The sequence below is a fragment of the Emydura macquarii genome, unplaced genomic scaffold (genome assembly GCF_026122565.2).
Source record: "Emydura macquarii macquarii isolate MOO-44397 ecotype Brisbane River unplaced genomic scaffold, CSIRO-AGI_Emac_v2 contig_3322, whole genome shotgun sequence".
Taxonomy (NCBI): domain Eukaryota; kingdom Metazoa; phylum Chordata; order Testudines; family Chelidae; genus Emydura; species Emydura macquarii.
Genome location: NW_027133459.1, coordinates 555,733 through 575,080, shown reverse-complemented (window position 1 = coordinate 575,080; position 19,348 = coordinate 555,733). Strand labels below are relative to the sequence as shown.

At 63.2% G+C, this 19,348-nt stretch overlaps 1 protein-coding gene across 1 annotated transcript; it reads right to left on the bottom strand.

Annotated features, from left to right (window-relative positions):
• Positions 1–519: 519 nt before the first annotated feature.
• Positions 520–19,202, bottom strand: CARMIL3 (capping protein regulator and myosin 1 linker 3). Its single transcript, XM_067533120.1, is given in 41 exon segments — positions 520–721; positions 829–936; positions 1,046–1,156; positions 1,312–1,483; positions 1,698–1,822; positions 1,939–2,028; positions 2,113–2,179; positions 2,375–2,708; positions 2,809–2,921; positions 3,292–3,485; positions 4,240–4,303; positions 4,427–4,570; positions 5,160–5,247; positions 5,444–5,619; positions 5,980–6,093; positions 6,582–6,710; positions 6,857–6,955; positions 7,068–7,161; positions 8,639–8,707; positions 9,179–9,351; positions 9,534–9,588; positions 10,506–10,602; positions 10,715–10,796; positions 11,006–11,075; positions 11,805–11,909; positions 12,209–12,285; positions 12,412–12,489; positions 12,918–13,027; positions 13,197–13,283; positions 13,678–13,772; positions 13,871–13,959; positions 14,778–14,853; positions 15,095–15,168; positions 15,402–15,472; positions 15,557–15,636; positions 15,721–15,842; positions 16,068–16,127; positions 16,775–16,825; positions 17,056–17,127; positions 17,130–17,149; positions 19,163–19,202. Coding segments are annotated over 41 exon segments (4,101 nt in total). The 3' UTR covers positions 520–695.
• Positions 19,203–19,348: the final 146 nt, after the last annotated feature.

The following is a 19,348-nucleotide window of genomic DNA, read 5'->3' as shown; positions in this document are numbered from 1 at the left end:
TAAATACCCGCCACAAACACACAACACACATATGCACAATGGCAAGTGTGATGTCCCACCCACTCAAGATTTGTCAAGTGCTTCGGTGTGGTACACAACAACACAACCTGAGTCAGAGCATCAGGTGATGATGTGTGTGTGTGTGTGTCCCTGCAGGAAGGGATGAGCCATGCAGTGTGTGTGTGTGTCTGTGCGTGTTCCTTCAGAAGGGGATGAGCCATGCAGTGTGTGTGTCTGTGTGTGTCCCTGCAGGAGGGGATGAGTCATGCCCTGTGTGTGTGTGTGTGTGTGTGTGTGTGTCCCTGCAGGAGGGGATGAGTGAGTGTGTGTCCGTGTCCCTGTGCGAACCCTGGCTGCCCCCTGCTGGCCAGGTCTGAGAACGACAACCCAGCCTGTGCCCCACAGAGACACCCTGTGTTTGTGTGTGTGGGGGGGGCGTCCTGGGCGGACCCAGCCCCCCAGTGCCTGCCCCAGCCCCCCCCCCCCCCCGGGAACAAAGGAGCCACGGCGCCCGCTGCGTTCATGGATACAATTTATTTCGCTGTTCACACTGTACAAGCCGAAAAGAGACGGTGACCCCAGAGGGGTGGAAAACGGGAGGGGGGGAGAAAAGAGGGGGGGGTGAGCCACATTCAGAGCCCGCCCTTTACCCCCCCCATCTCCCCCTCTCCTCCCGGCAGGGGCGTGTGGCTGTGTCAGTCTGTCCCGGACTCCTGGGTTCCTGCGGAGAGAAGGACAAGGTGTCGGGGGGGAAGGGACGGCGGGGGGGGGGGCTTTGTGGCCCAAGGGGGGGGCTTTGTGGCCCAAGGGGGGGGCTGCTTCGCTCACCCACGGCGTGGCCCCTGGAGAGGAAAGGCCGGGAGCCGGGGAGTCGGGGTCTCCGAGGGGGCTGCTGCGGGGGCGGAGGGGGGGCAGGCAGGGGGTCGGCGGCGGCACCTGTTGGGGGCGGGAAAGGGGGGTCAGAGAGAGAGGCAGGCGCAGCTGGGGGCACTGCTGGGGGGGAAGCTCACAGCCTCCCCCCCTCCCTCCGGGGCCAGGATCTCACCTCTTGCTCGGGCGTCTCGACCCCGATCTGACTCCAGTTTGTCACAGGACTGGGCCCGGCGTGTGCGCTGGGGCTTCAGGGGGGCCGCCTTCCGCCCCCCCTCGGCACCCCCTGCAATCAGAGAGGGGGTGAAAGGTCCCGGGCCCCATCCCCCTGCCCCCCCTGGGCCAGCCAGTCTCCGCCCTGCGGCCGGATTGGGGCCAAGGCCCCCTTAGAGAGGAAAGGTCCTGTGACCCCTTCCTGGCCTCCCCCCCCCCCCCCGGTACCTTCTGTTTCCAGGCGGTCGGGGCGGGGGCGGGCGACAGGCGGGGGGGTCCGCGTCTCGCCCGCCCCCTCCTCGCTGCTCTGGCTTCGCTCCGACTGAGCCGGGGGCTTTCGGCCGCGGGGGACGGCGACGGGCTTGGAGGGGTGGGGGCCGGCGGGCGGCTCCCTGGCCTGCTGGGGCGTGGGGGTGGGGGGAGAGATAATCAGAGCAGTTAGACCCTCCCCCATCCCCCCCCCGGTAATGGCACCGAGCACCCCAAACGCCACCCTGGACCCCCAGGGGGCACTGCTGTGGGGAAGCTCACAACGCACCCCCCTCTCTGCCCCCCCCAGCTTCAACCCCTCCCGGCCCCCTCAAGCCTCCTGCCGCTGTGGCCCCCCCCCTCACCTTTCCCAGCGCCAGAAGCAGGTTCCTCTCCAAGCCAGGGTTCGGGGGTTTCTCCCCCTCCTCCGCCCGGGGGGTCCCACTGGGGGTGTCCGGACCCTCATGGTCCAGCTGGGAGCTCTCCTCCGCTGGCGGGTGGGGGGGGGCAGAGGGAGAGAGAAACCACGTGAGCAATGGTGGCACTGCTGCATGGGAAGCTCGCAGCCCCGGGGGGCACTGCTCTGGGGAAGCTCGCAGCCCTTACCGATATCCCATGTGGCCTCCGCCCGTCGAATGGTGGCGAAAGCCGGCTTGGAGCTCTGTGGGGGCGGCTGGGGTCTCCAGCCCCCTTTCTCTGTGGGGCAGAGAGGGGGTGGGGTATCAGTCTGGGGGGGAGCTAGGAGGGAGGAGGGGCGGATTTTGGGGTGCGCCCCCCTACCTGAGTCGTCCGAGGACCTCCTTCGTTCACGATCCCGTAGGCTGCCCGCCCTCGGTAGCTCCGCCCCCTGAAACCAGAAGGGAGTCAGGACCAGGCTATGGGGGGCTGGGGGTGGGCGTGGCCTCCATCCTTTGGCCCCGCCCCCAGAGCCACATGCTAGCTGGCTAGATTTATAAAGGATCGTGTGGGCGTGGCCTCCACCCTCAGGCCCCGCCCCCTGGAAAATCCCCCCTAATTTAGTTGCAGCCCGACGCCTCCTTACCTGCCTCCCCCTGGGGGGCAGCCCCTTCACCCCACTTCCTCCGCTGCCCCCCATCCCGGGGAGGGGAACCCCCATTCTTCGAGGATCCCACTCCTCCCCCTCGTCCAGGCTGGCCGAACTCGCCGGCAGCACCCTGGGATCGCCGCCTGTCCCCTGGGGGGTGCTGGGGGAGCTGTGAGAGGCCCCCCACAGGGTCTCTTCAGACTCCCGCTCTCCCTTGAGGCTCCGATGTCTCCGGAAATGGAAAATCCCCTTTCGCCTCTTCTTCTGCACAGGGGGGAGGGCGTCTGAGGGGCCTGGTCTCACCCCGCAGCCTCTGGGGGTCCATGGATAGCTGGGGAGCGGGGGTAGAGGAGAGAAGTGGGGGTGATCAGAGAATCAGACTGGGATGATCCCCATCCTTTCTCCCCACCGCTAGTGTATATGGTCCCCACCTGCCATGATCCATGAGGACACGCCTGCTAAAAAATTCCTCCAGCCCCTCGTCCAGTCGCGGCACCGTCCCGTTCTCCTGCCGCTTGGGCTCAAGGGACCCTGGTGTCCGAGTCTGCCCAGGAGAGGTGTAAGAAGCAAGGAATTAGCGGCTGTCATTTTAAGACTGGCTCCTCCCACTTTCCCCGCCCCCTCAGGCAAAGTGGGAAGTCCTGCCTCCAGTGACTGGGACTTCCTGCTTCAGAGCACTGAGATATTGCTTTTTGCTCCTCCCACTCTAAGGAGGGCTCCTCTCCCTTTCCATGGGGAAACAGGAAGTCCCGCCTCCTGGCAACCAGGACTTCCTGTTTGGAGAGGATAATTTCCAGCTGCATGGGTCTGCTTCCGCTCGTTACCCATCAGGCTCTGGGGCTGGGGCGGCACCCCAGGAGATGGGGACGGCGTGAGCGAGCCCGGTGGTGGGTGGGGTGGGCGGCGTGACTCACGTTCTGGCGGGGGGGCCGGGGCCGGCTGCGGGTGCGATGCTCCAGCCGGGCGCCCTCGGTGGGTAGCTCGGCCAATCCCTCGAAGGAGGGGCTGCGGGAACACGAGTACTGGCTGCTGGCCGAGGAGGAGAGCCAGCCCGATGGAGAGTCGGTGCCCAAGGGGGGGGCGGCATCGACGTCTGGGTCAGCCCCGCCTATAGGGGAGGCAGAGAGAGAGGAAGGGAGAGAGAGATGGCAGGGGGAGGGCAGAGGGGGAGCGATGGAGGAAGGGTGGTGTAGATGGATGGACGGATGTAGGGGTGGGCAACGGGGTGGATGGATACGTAGATGGATGGAGGGATGAATGGAGGGAGGGAGGGGTTGAATTGAGGAGTGTGTGGATGGATGGATGGATGGATGAAGTGGATAAGGGATGGATTGGTGGTTCGATTTGTTGTTGGATGGATGGATGGATGGATGGGCGAGTGGGGGGGGTGGATGGATGGATGGGCGTGTAGGGGATGGATGGATGGATGGGTGGATGGATGGGCGGATGGATGGATGGATGGGCGAATAGGGGGATGGATGGATGGATGGATGGGCGTGTAGGGGATGGATGGGCGGATGGATGGATGGATGGGTGAGTAAGGGGATGGATGGATGGATGGGTGATTAAGGGGATGGATGGATGGATGGGGTGATTAAGGGGATGGATGGATGGATGGATGGGCGAGTAGGGGGATGGATGGATGGGCGCATAGGGGGATGGATGGATGGATGGGCGAGTAGGGATGGATGGATGGATGGACGGATGGACAGATGGGTGTGCAGGGGGATGGATGGAAGAAGTGGTGGACAAGGGCTAGATGGACGGACGCACAGACGGACGGAGGGAGGGATGGACAGAAGAAGTGTGGATAAGGGACGGGCTGGAGGAAGAGGAGGGTCTGATGTGCAACCATCCCTCACCCATGAAAGCCGAGACAGGTCGGATTTTCCTGCTGTGTTTCTGCCTCTTGATGGCGATGGTGTCCTGCAGAGGGGAGAGGGGAGTGGAGGGTGACCCCAGAGCCGGGGATGCGGGGTCCCCTCCCTGCTCCGGGGATGGAGGCCGAGAGTGGGGCCGGCAAGGCTGTGCCCCGGCCCCGTTGCTTACGATGCTGGTTCCCAGCTCATCGTTGGCCGTCTCCTCGTGATCTCTCAGCTGGTTCCGGGGGGGCTGGTCCAGGGGCCCCCCCTCGGAGCTCCCGGCCCCACCCTGCCCCTCGGAGAGCTGCTGGAGGTTGGCAATGTGCCGGGTCTGTGGGGTGGGGAAGAGAAATTATTGGGGTGACCAAAGAGGTGCAAGGGGCTGAGGAGGGTTTTTGGGGGGCAAAGCATGGAAGGCTGAGGGTCGGGTACAGCTTCTGCCCTTGGGAGGGGAAGTGGGGGTCCGTGGGACACGTGGGGTTGTGGAGATGGGAGTCTAGGGGTAATGCTGGGGGGTGGGGGGATGGAGAGAGTGGGGGGATGTAGTGGGAAGGGGACCTTAGGGTGCTGGAGGGATATGGAAGTACTGGGGGGTGTCTCTGTGCATGTCACAGCCCTGGAGGGAGCAATGGGGCAGGGGCTGTGGGGTGTGTGGATGAGGGCTGGTGGGGGGCTGGAGTTATCAGGGGGGGTCAGTAGAGGAGGCTGGAGGCTAATGTGTGGGGCTGTGCCGCTGTAGATCAGGGTGGGGGGCTGGGGTCAGCGTAGGATGATTGGTGAGCTGGGGCTCAGTGTGGGTTGCTGGGGGGCTGGTGGTGATGGGAGGCTGGGGGCAATGAAGGTCAATGTGGGGTGCCAGGGGGCCATGTGGGGGTCAGTGTGGGGCGCCGGGGGCCCGGGGGGCCACGTGGGGGTCTCACCAGACTCTTGTGGGTGCTGTACAGCTCATCCAGCAGCTCCTCCACCACCGAGTTGGTGAGAAACGTCACCACCGAGAACTTCACCTCGCTGGGGGCAGATGGGGGGCATGTGTGTTTGGGGGGGTGTCAGAGACTGGACAGTGCCCCCCAGCTCCCCCACCCCAGGGTACCCTGACCTGCCAGTCCCCCCATGCTCCCCATCTCCTGGACACCCCCCTGCCCCCCGACACACGCTCTGCCCCCCCAGCACTGCCCCACGCCCCCCTGCCTCCCCGCCGCCTCACTTCAGCTTGTTCTGGATGTCCTGCCCCGCCTGCTCCAGCAGCGCCCCCCGGATAAAGTTGCGGGGGACGGTCACCCGCTCCGCCACAGCCCCCAGCCGCTTGTTGTGCCCCTCGGCCGCCTGCATGGCTCGGGGGCACAGCTCCTGGGTCAGCGTCACCATGGACTCCAGGATCACCTGTGGCGGGGGGAACCCCGTCGGTCAGAGAGGTGACCCCCCCGGAATGCCGTGTCACCCCCCAAACCGCCCCAGAAATGACCCCCAACCCCGAACTCCCTTAGTGACAACAGGAGACCTGGGGTCCCCCTCCATGAGCCCCTCAAACCTCCACTGAGACCCAGGGTCCCCCAGACTGAGCCCCTCAAACCCCCAGTGAGACCCAGGTTCCCCCTCCATGAGCCCCCCCACCTTGTTAGTGATACCTGGGGTCCCCCCAGACTGAGCCCTCCCAACCCCTGTAGCGAGATCTGGGGTCCTCCCAAACCGAGCCCCTCCACCCTCCAAGGAAACCAAGGACCGGGCTCCCCGGTTCCTCACCTGCAGCTCCTTGTCCACCGCCTTGGAGACCTCGTTGGCCACGGACTCCAGGCGCTGCCGGACGGGCCCGTCGCTCGCCAGGACGTGTCCCAGCTCGTAGAGGCTGGGGAACAGCTGGCGGGACGAGGGGGGCAGGGTGAACAGAGACAGATGTGCGTGGGGGGCGCGGGAACGGGGGAGACAGCAGCTCGGGGCTGTGGCAACATCTGGGGGGACTCGTTCCTGGGCCAGGGATCCAGCTGTGTGCAGGGGCAGCAACATCGGGAGAGACAGCGCCCCCCCCACCCGGGATGGAGGATACAGCTGTGGCGAGAGGGGCTTTTTGGCTGGGAATCGAAGGCCCAGATGTGTCAACATCTGCAGAGGCCCAGGCCAGCCCCGGACTATGGCACAGGGTGGCGGTGGGGATGGGCCAACGAGACCGGACCCAGGAGCCAGTATCCAGCCAGGGCTGCTGTGTACAGATGTGGGGAACATCTGGGGGGGGAGGAGCCAAAGAAACGAAAGGCGGGTGAGGGAAACAGGAGGGAGGAGCAGGGGCCAGAAGAGAGGGGCGGGAGGGAGGGAAGGGGGCAGGCCGAGGACAGAGGGGTCTCTCTCACCGCCCGGGAGTTCTTGGCCTCCTTCAGGAGCTCCCGCGCGTACAGCACCTCCTGCTGGACGGTATCCGCGGGGTAGCCGTGCAGGGCCCTCACCTCCTCCTGTACCCGCAGGCACAGCCGTCGGATCATCTGCTGGGGGGGAAGGGACCGTTAGCCCCACTCCAGGCCCGGATGGGAGCTGGTGCCTCCTAGAGGGGAAAGGCCCCGCGCCCCATTCCCTGCCCCCTCTGCCCGTGGGGTGCGGGGGGGTGGTATGGGGAGACGGGAACGTTTACTTGCTCTGCGCTGCTGGTGCCGAGCCCTTGTTGGAGTCGGAAGGCCTGCTCCTGGGAGAACTTCTGGGAATGGCCGTTTCGGAGGAGGCACCACTGGATCTAGGGGTGGGGAGAAGGGAGAGAAACAGATGAGAGACCCTCCTTTGGGGATTCCTCCCCCCCTCCACTGCTCCCTCTGACCGAGCCCTGGGGGGCTCCAGGCTCCACCCACCTTCTGCCACACCTCGTCCATCCTCTCCGGGGTGCTGCGGTAAGCGGCCATGATGTCGCTCATGGGGAAGGACATGTACTTCAGGGTGTAGTTGCTGTGGGGAGGGGTGTGAGGTTAAGCGGGAGGGGGTGTTGGGAAAGGGCTCCCCACATTCCCAGGGACTGACCCCTCATATCTGTCAGAGCTATGGTCTCACTTCCTCTCCGTTACCCAGTCTCCCCTCTCCCACCATCATTATACCCCCCTGTCTCCTCATTATCTCCTCCTGTTCCTCCTCCAGTCACCCCCGAACCAACTTCTTGTCCACCCGTTATCGACTCCCCTCCCGGGCATTGTCCACCTCCCTCTTATCATCCAGCCACCCTAACAACCCAACCCAACCAGCCCAGCACCCCATGACCCCTCCAATAACCCAACCCAACCAATCAAACTCAACCAACCAACCACCCCATGACCCTTCCAATAACTCAACCCAACCAACCAAACTCAACCAACCAACCACCCCATGACCCTTCCAATAACTCAACCCAACCAATCAAACTCAACCAACCAACCACCCCATGACCCTTCCAATAACTCAACCCAACCAATCAAACTCAATCAACCAACCACCCCAGTGACCTCACCAATAATCAAACCTAACTCACTGCACCATTTCACCACTAACCCAACCCAGCCATCCAATACACCACTAATCCAACTCAGTAAAACCCAGCTCTCCCCAACACAAAAACCCGGCCAACTCAACCCAGCTCTATCCCACCAAGAACCCAATTTAGCTCAACTCAACCCAACGCTGCCTACCAAGAACTCGATCCATCTCAGCCAACCTAACCCAAGCAAAACCCAATCCAATTCCACCCTACCCAACACGCCCCAACCACGAATCCTGCCCAACGCTACCCAACCCAACAACCCGATCCAATTCAACCCTACCCAACACTCCCCAAGCAAGACCCCAGCCCAACTATACGTAACCATTAACTCAATCCAACTCAACCAACATAACCTAACCAAGAACCCAAAATAACTCAGTCCCATCAAGAACAGAACCCAACACTACCCAACCAAGAGCCCAATCCAACCCAACTCTACTTAGTCACTAATTCAGTCCAACTCAACCCAACCTAACCCAACTCTACGCAAGTAATAATCCAACCCAACTCAAGGTAATATTCAACCAAAAACCCAAGCTAACTGAACCCAGCCAATAACCCGACGCAGCTCCAATCAGTAACTCGCTGCCCCACCCAACAACACCGACCAACCCAACAAATGCACCAGTAATCCACTCCAACAACCCAACCACCTACTCAACAACCTAACCGGCTCAGCTCAACACAACCAACCACCCTGATCCCCATCTCAACTCAGAAAGCAACCAAACAACTCTGCCCGTCCACACATGTCCCCGGTAAAAACGAATTACAGACAGTTAAGCGGCAAACCGGCATTGAAAACGAGAGAAATGGCGCCTGTTCTCAACGCCAATAGTAAGCATGCAGGCTGAGGGCGAGGTGCAAGGGGAGGAAGGGACCCCTGCTCAACCAGGAAGTCCCGGACGGACTCACTTCTCCAGAGCTCGGGCGATATCATGGAAGCCAAGGACCGTTGTGTTGTTCCGATCCCAGGCGATGCTCCTATGGAGGGGAGAGCCAGCTGGGTCATGCAACACCGGGGGCCCTCTTGCCCCCCACTTTTCCCTGCTTTGGCTAATTCAAGCTTTCCACCCTCTCATCCCCAGTGCAACCCCCTTCCTTGCATTCCCCAATGGGGACCCCCTTGTCTGCTGTCCCCACTAATGGCACTCCTCCTTCTTCCAACAGGGCCCCCCTTCTCTATCCCCTTCCCTGCTTCCTAGCCCCATGGGATCCTTCCCCTCAGTTCTCCCCTCCCACAACCCCCAATCTCCCCCCACTGCCCCTGACAGGACCCCACAAGCTCCAATACCCCTAATGGGACACCCTCCCATGGCCCACCCAGGAGGAGCCCCTCACCCCAGCCCCAATGCCCCCCACTCTCCTGCCAATGAGAGCCCCTCCCCCACCCAGTACTCCTGATGGGATTTCCTGCTGCACCCCAGGGTCCCCCTGCCTCCCAGGAGCCCCCACCGCAGGGTGCTGTTGATCTGCAAGGCCTTGGAGAGCATCTTGGCTCCGAGATCGTCCATGCCATTCCCGCTCAGGTCCACCTTGCTCAAACACGTGTTACTGCCCAGGGCGTTGATGAGGATGCTAGTCCGGGATTTCAGCCGTGAATCGGCCACGGATAGAGACTGCAGTGACTGTGTGGGGTGGGGTGGTGGAGAAAGGGGAGTCAGCCCTGGGACTCCCCACCCCGCGCAGCTCTTCCAGGGCCCCTTAGTCCTGACCCACAGCCTCCTGCTTTCCCAGCTCTGGGCTTCACCTCTCCCCCCCAACTCTGCTGGTCCCCCTCAATCCCGATCCACACACGGGACAGACTCACACACTCTTCCTCCTGAATCATCTGTACAATCTTGTGCAGTATCTCCTCCAGTGTCCTGTGGAGAGAGAGCACAGAGGCAGGGCATAAGTACCCAGGGGTTGGAGGGGGGGCAGAGGTGAAGGGCTGGCAGCTAAATTCCCAGCTTGTCCACTGACTTGGCTCTAAATTGAACAGGAACATGCTAATTGTTCTAGGACACTTATTCTGGACCCTTTCCCATCACGTTCTAAATTGGGCGGGTTCTGGATTGCTGGACTCCACAACATCCACCCCACCAGAGTTGCAATGTTGCTTGGCTTGTGTTCTAGGCTAGGTCATCCATGCGCTATCATTTCCTTCCATGTTCCAGGCTTGGTGGGTTCCGTATCATGGCACTTCAGAGTGTCAACTTCATAAGAGATGCAAAATCTCTTGGCCAGCTTTCTAGGTCACCCAACTGGGGAGGTTCTAGATAGCTTTTTCCCACATCCACTAAGCTCTGTTTCTTTCTAGATGCTTGGAGCATAGTCTAATGGGTCTAGAATGGGATCCCACGGAGCACAATGACCATCTAATGGGTCTAGAACGGTTCCCATGGAGCCCAACATGCATCCAATGAGTATATGGGGTCGGATGACCATCCAATGAGTCTAGAATGATTCTCAAGGAACCTAACATGCATCCAATGGATCTGGAATGGTTCTCATGGAGCACAACATCCATCCAATGAGTATATGGGGTCTGATGACCATCCAATGGGCCTCAAATGGTTCTCATGGAGCCAGTGCCCATCCAGTAGGTCTAGAATGGGTTCCATGGAACCAAGCACTCATGCAATGGGTCCAGAATGGGTCCCATGGAGCAGAACCTCGCCACTAGAGAAGGTGACCTCGGAAGAAAGTAGGTTTAGAAGTGGCTTCTCAGGGACTTCTCTCTCCTGGGAGTGAGGGCATGAGACAGGGCAGGACGTGGGCTATAGGAGCGTTCACCCACCGGGACTTAACGCTGAAGTTCTTGCCCAGCCAGAGGTGTTTGAGGGATTTGTTCTTGCCCAGAGCAGGGACGAGTGTCAGCAAATCGGAGTCGAAACCTGGAGCGAGCGGGGGGACAGGAGAAGAGTCAGGGGGCGCTGAGATACTCCCCCCCCCAACCTCGCCTCCAGGCAGGACCGCCCGGACTCAAGGGCAGATGGGCAGACTCACCATTGTCGGAGATGTCGAGGCTCCCCACGGCGGTGACCCCTGGGAGCTGCTCCTGCAAGACCTGAGCCCCAGGCGAGCGCAGCTGGAAGAGAGGGGAGGCGTGAAAGAGAGAGCGGGGGAGAGAAGGAATGACTGAAAGGACGAGAAAATGAGACAGGGAGGGACAGAACGAGGGAACAAAAGAGGGACGCAAAGAAAGCATTGACGGACGGCCCCCGACTGTCCCCCACCAACTGTAACGGGCCCCCCAACCTCTCCCCCAACCCACGGCCCCTTCCCGCCCCCCCTCACCTCACAGCCACTCAGGTCCAGGTGCAGGTCACTCAGGTGTGTGTTGGCCGAGAGACCCTGGAACAGAGATCTGGGGAACGTGGGGTTAATGGGGGTGGGGTCTCCCACTAGCCCCGCCCACCATCTCTCACTAGCCCCGCCCCAAATACACAGTGAGCAGGGCCTGTCCCCACCAGCAGGGGGCAGCAGAAACACACACACAGAGAGACACCCCCCCAGGGCAGGACCCATTTCCTCCAGCAGGTGGCAGCAGGGACACACACACACACTTTCTCTCTCACACACTCATATACACACACACACACACACACTCATTCTCTCACACATGCGTGTGCCCACACTCATACTCACTCACACAAACACACACACACACACACACACTCTCACGCTCACTTTCACACACACATGCACATTCACACACACATAAACACACACACACTCACTTTCTCACATACACACGCACACACACATACACACACGCACACTCATTCTCTCACACACCCATGTGCACACACTCATGCACACACTCACACAAACACACTCACACTCTCTCACACACACACACTCATACACACACTCACACAAACACATACACACTCACTCTCTCACACTCACTCTCACACACATATGCACACTCACTCACACACACGCTCACACAAACACACACACTTTCTCTCACACACACACACACACACACATACACACACACAAACACATGCACACTCACTCTCTCACTCTCACACACACACACGCACACTCGCTCTCACACACACGCTCACATGCACAATCACACACTCACCTCAAGGCCTCCAGGGGCATTTTCACACCCGACAGGCTGACGTAGCTCAGGGTGTAGGCGCTACAGAAAAATTGCTTGAAGGACAGCTGAGAGTCCTTGGCTTTCCTAGGGAGAGAGACAGACTGGGACCCCCACAAATTCAGGGGGGCCCCCTGATTCCTGCGGAAAGGGCGTGCAGGGGGGCAGGGAAGGTGGACTCAATTTAACTGGGATTCCCCCCCACTGGGAAAGCAGGGTTGGTGAGGGGGATCAATCTAATAGGGACCCACCAGCTGGGAAATTGGGGCGCAGGAAGCAGAGGAAGAGTCCCCCCACTGGGAAATGGGGAGCAGGGGAGGAGTTTGCCTAAGGGGGACCCCGCAGCTGGGAAACTGGGCGGGGCCAGGGGGGACCCCAATATTTACCTGTGCGAGAAAGTGTTCCGGGCGAGGTTGAGGTAGCTTAACCGAGGGCAGCATCCATGCAGCAGCGCCCCGAATAACTGGGCAGGGGGCAGAGAGAGAAAGGGATCGGACCCCCAGCGCCCCACAGTGCCCCAGGCAGGGCGAGGAGCACCCCCCCCACGGGCAGCCGGCCCCCCTGCCCCGCTCCCCACGGGGCCCCTTACCACATCGACGGCGCAGTCCGTGCCAGATAAATCGAGGCGCACGAGCGCGTTGGGCTGGGCCAGGAAGGAGTAAAAACCCTGCGCCGGGAAAGGGGAGAAATGAAGCGAAGGACGGGAGGATCTGGGGGGGGGGTGCCTGCGCCCCACAAGTCGCCGCCCTGCTCCCTGCCCCATGGTATCCCTGCCGGTCCCCACTCCCTGCCCCACGGCGCCCCCTGCCCAGCCCCCCGCCCTTCTCCCCAGTGCCCTCTGCCCAACTTCCCACACTCCCAGCAGCTCAGCCCCCCTGCGCAGCCCCCCACCTCATGGCACCCCCTGCCCTCCTCCCTGCCCCACGGCGCCCCCTGCCCAGTCCCCCGTTCCCCGCCCCACAGCGCCCCCTATCCAGCCCCCACCCCGCTCTCTGCCCCACGGCGCCCCCTGCCCAGCCCCCACTACACTCCCTGCCCCATGGCACCCCTGCAGGCCCCCCACCCTGCCCCAGGGCGCCCCCTGCTGTCACTCACGTTGGCCTCCTCGCCGGCCAGGAGCCCCGGGTTCTTGCTCAGGTCCAGCTGTTGCAGGGAGCTGCTGAAGGCCGGGTTGGCCTCCAGGGTCTGCCAGAGCCCGGCCAGCCCTGGGGGGGGGGAGGAGGAGGGTGAGTTGGGGGGCTGGGACCCCCTGCCCCGCCCCATGCCTGAGAGCTCCTCCCTCCCCCACTCTGCCCCCAAATCTCCCCCTTCCCCAACCCCATCCTTCCCCCGCTCACCTTCACCCTGCCCCTCCCAGGCCCCCCCTCCCGGTACCTTTCGGGGTGATCCCGGTTCTGCACAGACCCAGCTGCCGCAGCCCCTTGGGGAGGTAGAGTAACGGCTGGCTCAGGGAGCTGAGACCTGCGGGGGGGGGCGGGAAGAGATTGGGGCGACCCGGGGTGACAACAGGGATGGGGGGCAGGACGGGGGGGAGGGGGCAGCCGAAAACGAAAGAAAGAAAAGGGTGTGAGAAAAGGGCCTGGGACGAGTGAAAGGGGCCGGGCGCTGGCGGGTGCTGGGGGGCGCTGGGGGTATCAGGCACTGGGGGACACTGGGGGGGGATACTGGGGGGCACTGGGAGAAATTGGGGGGCACTAGGGGCTGTCAGGCGCTGGGAGATAATGTGGGACGTTGGGGACACCAGAAGGCGCTGGAAGGCGTTGGGGCGCTGGGGGTCATTGGGGTGCTGGGGGAACACTGGGGAGAAAGCGGGGGCACTGGGGGGAACTTAGGGGGGCTCAGGGGATCCCCCCACCTTTGTCGTCGATCTGGTTGTGGGACAGCACCAGGCCGTGCAGGGCCGAGCCCGGGTTCTCCCCCAGGGCACAGGTCAGCTTGAGCGCGAAATCCCTGCGCCAGAGAGAGACGGGGGGTGAGGCCCTGCACCCCGATCTCCAGCCCTGCCCCACCCCCCAGCCTGCGCCCCGCCCTGGGGGCCCCTCACTCACGTTTTTAACCCCGCGTTGTCCAGCACCAGCTCCTCCAGGTGTTGGGACTTGCTCAGCGTGTGCAGAACCTGCTCGGCGACCTCGGAGCCCTGGGGTGGGGGGGCGGGACCAGACAGAGAGCACAAGGGAGACGTGGGGGATCCCCGCCGGGGAACTGGGGGTGCTGGGGATGCATCCCCCCACCCCGGGAGGCCCTACGGGGGCACCAGAGGCAATTCTGGGGGCACTGGGGACGGTTTGGGGCTTCAGCATGCGTTGTGGGTGTTGGGGAAGGTTTGGGGGCACAGAGGGTTGTTTTTGGGGGGGCTGGGGGTGTTTTGGGGGCACAACGGAGGGATTTGGGGGTACAGGGGTTTTCATGGGTAGAGGAGGGTTTGGGGGTTCGAGGAAGGTTGTGGGGTGCAGGGGATGTCACAGGGTCTAGACGACCATTTGGGGCGTGGGATTTGGGGGCACAGAGTTGGGACACGGCGGTTTCAGGGCATAGAAGAGGGTTTGGGGGCCCACCAGGGCCGTTTTGGGAGCTGGGGAGGTTCCAGGGTGATGGGGAGGATTTGGGGTACCAGTGATGGAGTTTTGGGGTGCAGAGAGATGGAATTTGGGGTACGGGGCATGTCTCGGGGTGTGGAGGAGGGTGTGTGGGCACAGGGAGACTTTGGGGGGCATATACAAGGGTTTGGGGGTACATGGGATTTGGGGTTTTGGGGTGCTAGGGTGCAGGGGAGTTTGGGGAGCAGGGTTGGGTTTTGGGGCAGAGGGGGGAATTTGGGGGTTCAGGGGATGTTTGGGGAACAGGGTCAGGTTTGGGGGGATGTGTGGGCTTTGGGGGCTTGGATTTTGGGGTTTGGGGGGGTTGGGTCCCGGGGGAGGTTTTGGGGCCCAGGGATAGATTTTGGGGGGCACCTACCAGCCGCAGGTCTTTGCAGTGCAGTCTCGTGAACCACTGGTTGTAGGCGAGAGCAGCGACGATCAAGGCCAGGTCCCTGTGGGGAGAGTCACGGGGGGGGGAGGTGAGCACCCCCCGATCTGCCAGCACCCCCACTGCGCAGACTGGGGGTGGGGAGGGTCTGATGGGGAGCAGAGGAACCAGGGGACCTGGGTATCAGGGTCCTGCTGGGGGGGGAGTTGGCTTTATAGGTGGGTTTTAGAGGTACATGGGGTATCGGGGTGCTGGCAGCAGGTTTGGGGGTGCAGGGGGTATCGGGGTACGGGGCGTCCCCTCACCGGTTCTCCAGGTGGCTGAAATCCAGCAGGTTGAACTCCCGATTGTCGGCTGAGTGGTAGATGGTGTCGACGTCCTGCACGGGGGGGCGGGGGAGAGAAATGGGGGGACCCCACCCCCGGAGCAGTGGGCAAGGGGGCCACGGCCCCCCCTTCACCCCACACTGTCCCCTCCAGCCCCTCCATCCTCCCTCACCCAGCCCCCCCGCCCCCCACTTACCCACTGCACCTCCTCCCTCGCCCTGCCCCCCTGCCCCCCACCTACCCACTGCACCTCCTCCCTCGCCCCCCCCCCCTGCCCCCCACCTACCCACTGCACCTCCTCCCGGCAGCATAGCCCATTGTAGTCACAGAGGGCGGCGTAGGTCTCAGAGAACCCCCCTGCCAGGGAGACAGACAGACACACGGACGTCAGTGTGTGTGTGTGGGGGGGGAGCCTCCCCACCCCCCCCACCCCCCACTCACCGCAGATGCTGTCTCTGGTGGAGGTCGAACTCTCCGAGGTGGGGGACGTGTCCCGTGGGGTCTCGGGGGTCCTCAGACAGCTGGGGGGGGAAACGGGGGGCAGGTCAGGACGCCTGGGTTCTAGCCCCCCCCCCCCGCAGCCCCCCGCCCCCAGAGGCACTCACCCCGCCGTGGGGCCGGGGAAGATCCTGGCCAGGGCCGAGTGAATGTGTCGGGAGACCTGCTCGGCGCCGGCCGCGCTGGGGAAGGCGAAGCTGTAGGCGGCTTTCTCCGTGTCCACCAGGATCTGCGGGGGGGGGGACAAGTGGGGGGGAGGTGAAGGGGGAGAGTGGGGGGGAAGGGAGGGGGGATCGGGGGGGGGGGACGGAGAGAGAAGAGCTGGGAACGCGATGAAGCCAATGAACTAATCACCCGCCCCCCCCCCGAGTGTGTGTGTGGGGGGGTCCCAGCTCGGGGGGGGCGGGGCAGGCACTGGGGGGGCCCGGCAGGGGCGCGGGGGTGGGGCACGTACCTGACTCTGGTTTATTGTGTTTAAGGTTCGGATTTCCAGGACGTTGAAGGAGCTTTCGACCTGGGGAGAGAGAGAGATAGTGTGTGTGTGTGTGAGTGTGTGTGTGTCTCTGTACCCCTTCCCCGTGTGTGTGTGTGTGTATATCTGTGTGTGAGTGTGTGTGTGTTTGTGTGTCCGTGTGTGTGTGTGTGTTTGTGTGTGTGTCTGTGTGAGTATGTGTCCCTGCACCCCTTCCCCGTGTGTGTGTGTGTGTCTGTGTGAGTTTGTGTGTCTGTGTCAGTGTGTGTGTGTTTGTTCCCCGTGTGTGTGTGTCTGTGTGTTAGTGTCTGTGTGTGTCAGTGTGTGTGTCAGTGTACGTGTCCCTGCACCCCTTCCCCGTGTGTGTGTGTATCTGTGTGTGTGTGTCTGTGTGAGTTTGTGTGTGTGAGTGTGTGTGTGTGTGTGTCTCGGCACCCTTTCCCCATGTGTGTGTGTGTATATTTGTGTGTGTTTCTGTGTGTGTGTGTGTGTGTGTGTGTGTGTGTGTGTGTGTGAGAGTGTGTGTGTCTCTGTGTGTGTGTGTGTCATGTGTGTGTGTGTGTGTGTGTGTGTGTGTGTGTGTGTGTGTGTGTGTGTGTGAGTGTGTGTGTGTCTTTGTGTGTGTGTGTCTCTGTGTGTGTGTGTGTCCCGGCGCCCCCTGCTGGCGGGCCGGGCCCAGCCCCGCTCACCTTGGCCGGCACCTTCAGCCCGAAGACGTGGAGCCGCCAGGCAGTCAGCACCTGCGGGAGGGAGGCAGCCCGTGAAACCGGTGCCGGGGGACCCCCGCTTCCCCCCCCTGCTGGGAGCGCCCCCGGGGGAGCCCAGGGCCGGGCGGGGGTCTGTGGGTCGGGAGTGGGGGGCACCGGCAGAGCTGGGGGGGCGGGAGTGGGGGGCACCGGCAGGACGGGGGCTGGGGGTGGAGGGACGGACCCCCAGACGGTTGCAGGGACGGACGGACGGACGGACTCACCAGCACCCGATCTTCAAACTTCCCAGGCTTGGTCTCCAGCTTGGCGGGCAGCAGCAGGGGGCCGGGGGCCGGTGCAGGACCTTGCGGATGCTGTCTGCAGGGGGGAGCGGGGGTCAGTGGGGAGGACATGCCGTGATTCACCCCCTCCCCGGGCCCATGCAATAGGGTTGCTGGGGGGGTGCTGGGGGGCAGGAGTAGAGGGGCGCCGTGGGGTGCCGTGGGGCAGGAGCAGAGGGTCGCTGTGGGGCAGGAGCAGAGGGTCGCCGGGGGGCAGGAGCGGAGGGTAGCCAGGGGTCGCGTGGGGCAGGAGCGGAGGGACGCTGTGGGGCAGGAGTGGAGGGATGCTGGGGGGCAGGAGCGGAGGGTGGCCAGGGGTTGCTGTGGGGCAGGAGCAGAGGGTTGTCAGGGGGGCGCCGTGGGGCAGGAGCAGAGGGTGGCCGGGGGGCGCGTGGGGCAGGAGCGGAGGGACGCTGTGGGGCAGGAGCGGAGGGTGGCCGGGGGGCGCCGTGGGGCAGGAGGCCGCAGGGCCAGGCCGGGAAGTGAAACCGCGAGTCAGACACTGCCGCCCCGGGCGGTTCAATGAGGAAACCCAGAGACACGGAACCGGGTCTGGATCCCGGGTTCGGTTCCACAAGCTCCCGCTGGGGGCGGAGGGCGACCCGCGGGGGAGGGGGGACTCCTGCTGTGGGGGGGGATGGGTAGAGGGGGAGGGGAAGAAGGGGATGGAGGGTGGGGTAGGTGGGGGGAGGGGAATTGATCCGGCTCTGGGTGGCCGGTTTATTTCGCTGTTTGGCTCTGTTCGGTCACAGGGTGTGTGTGGGTCTGTTGTTGTGTTGCCAGCAGAGTGTGTGTGTCTGTGTCTGTATGTGAATTTCTCTGTGTGTGTGTGTCTGTGGCTGTGTGTGTGGCTGACACAGGCTGGTGTGTGTGTGTCTGTTTTTCTGTGAGTGTGTGTGTGTGTGTGGCTGACACAGGCCGGTGTGTGGCTGTGTGTGTGTGTCTGTTTCTCTGTCTGTGTGTGTGTGTGTGTGTGTGGCTGATACAGGCTGGTGTGTGGCTGTTTCTCTGTGTGTGTGTCTGTGTGTGTGTGTGTGTGTGGCTGACACAGGCCGGTGTGTGGCTGTGTGTGTGTGTGTCTGTTTCTCTGTCTGTGTGTGTGTGTGTGTGTGTAGCTGACACAGGCTGGTGTGTGGCTGTGTGTGTGTCTGTTTCTCTGTCTGTGTGTGTGTGTGTGTGTGTGGCTGACACAGGCCGGTGTGTGGCTGTGTGTGTGTGTCTGTTTCTCTGTGTGTGTGTGTGTGTGTGTGTGGCTGACACAGGCCAGTGTGTGGCTGTGTGTGTGTCTGTTTCTCTGTCTGTGTGGTGTGTGTGTGTGTGGCTGACACAGGCCGGTGTGTGGCTGTGTGTGTGTGTCTGTTTCTCTGTCTGTGTGTGTGTGTGGCTGACACAGGCCGGTGTGTCCCCGTGTCTCCAGCGGGGCCGGGAGCTCGCTGTGTTGCTGTCACCCCCCCCAGTGTCACAATCCTTCCGCCAAAGCCATCTCAGGCCGGAACCCGGCGGGGGGAGGGGGGTTGTGTCTGTGTGTGGTGTGTTGTGGTGTGTGGGGGGGAGACAGAGAGGAACCAGCCCCCGCAGGGAGCCAGGCCACAGGATTCAACCGGCAGCGGCCATGCGGCCAGACCTGCCCCCACGCACCCCGAGTGCTCTAACCACTAGTCCCCCCTCCCCTCCCCGGCCGGGGATAGAACCCAGGCGTCCTGGCTGCTCCAACCACTAGCCCCCCCTCCCCTCCCCTCCCCTCCCCCGCCGGGGATTGAACCCAGGCGTCCTGCCTCTCAGCCCCCACCTGCTCTAACGGTTCGCTCCCCCTCCCTTCCCTGAACTGGGAGAGAACCCAGGAGTCCCGGCGCCCACCCCCCCACAGCCCAGGGGACCATGCACCTGCCGCGGGGGGGTGGGCAGGGCTGGCTGGGCAGGGGGCCGGGGCGGCTGGTGGGGGGAGCGGGGCTGGGGGACCATTCACCGGGGCTGGGGGAGATGGCGGGGGCTGGGGGCGGGGCGGGGCAGGGGTGGGGCAGGAGGAGGAAGCGGCCCCCCCCCGCGGTACCTTGCAGCTCCCGGGCGATCCCCCCCGCCGGCCGGGCCATGGCAGCTGCGGGGCCGGGGCGGGCGGAGTCTGCGTCAACCCCCCCGCGGTACCAGCTGGGCAGGCGCCGACTCCGAGCCCCCCCCGCCTCGAGCATCCTCCCCCCGCCCCCCGCATCTTTCCCCCGCCTCCGAGCATCCTCCCCCG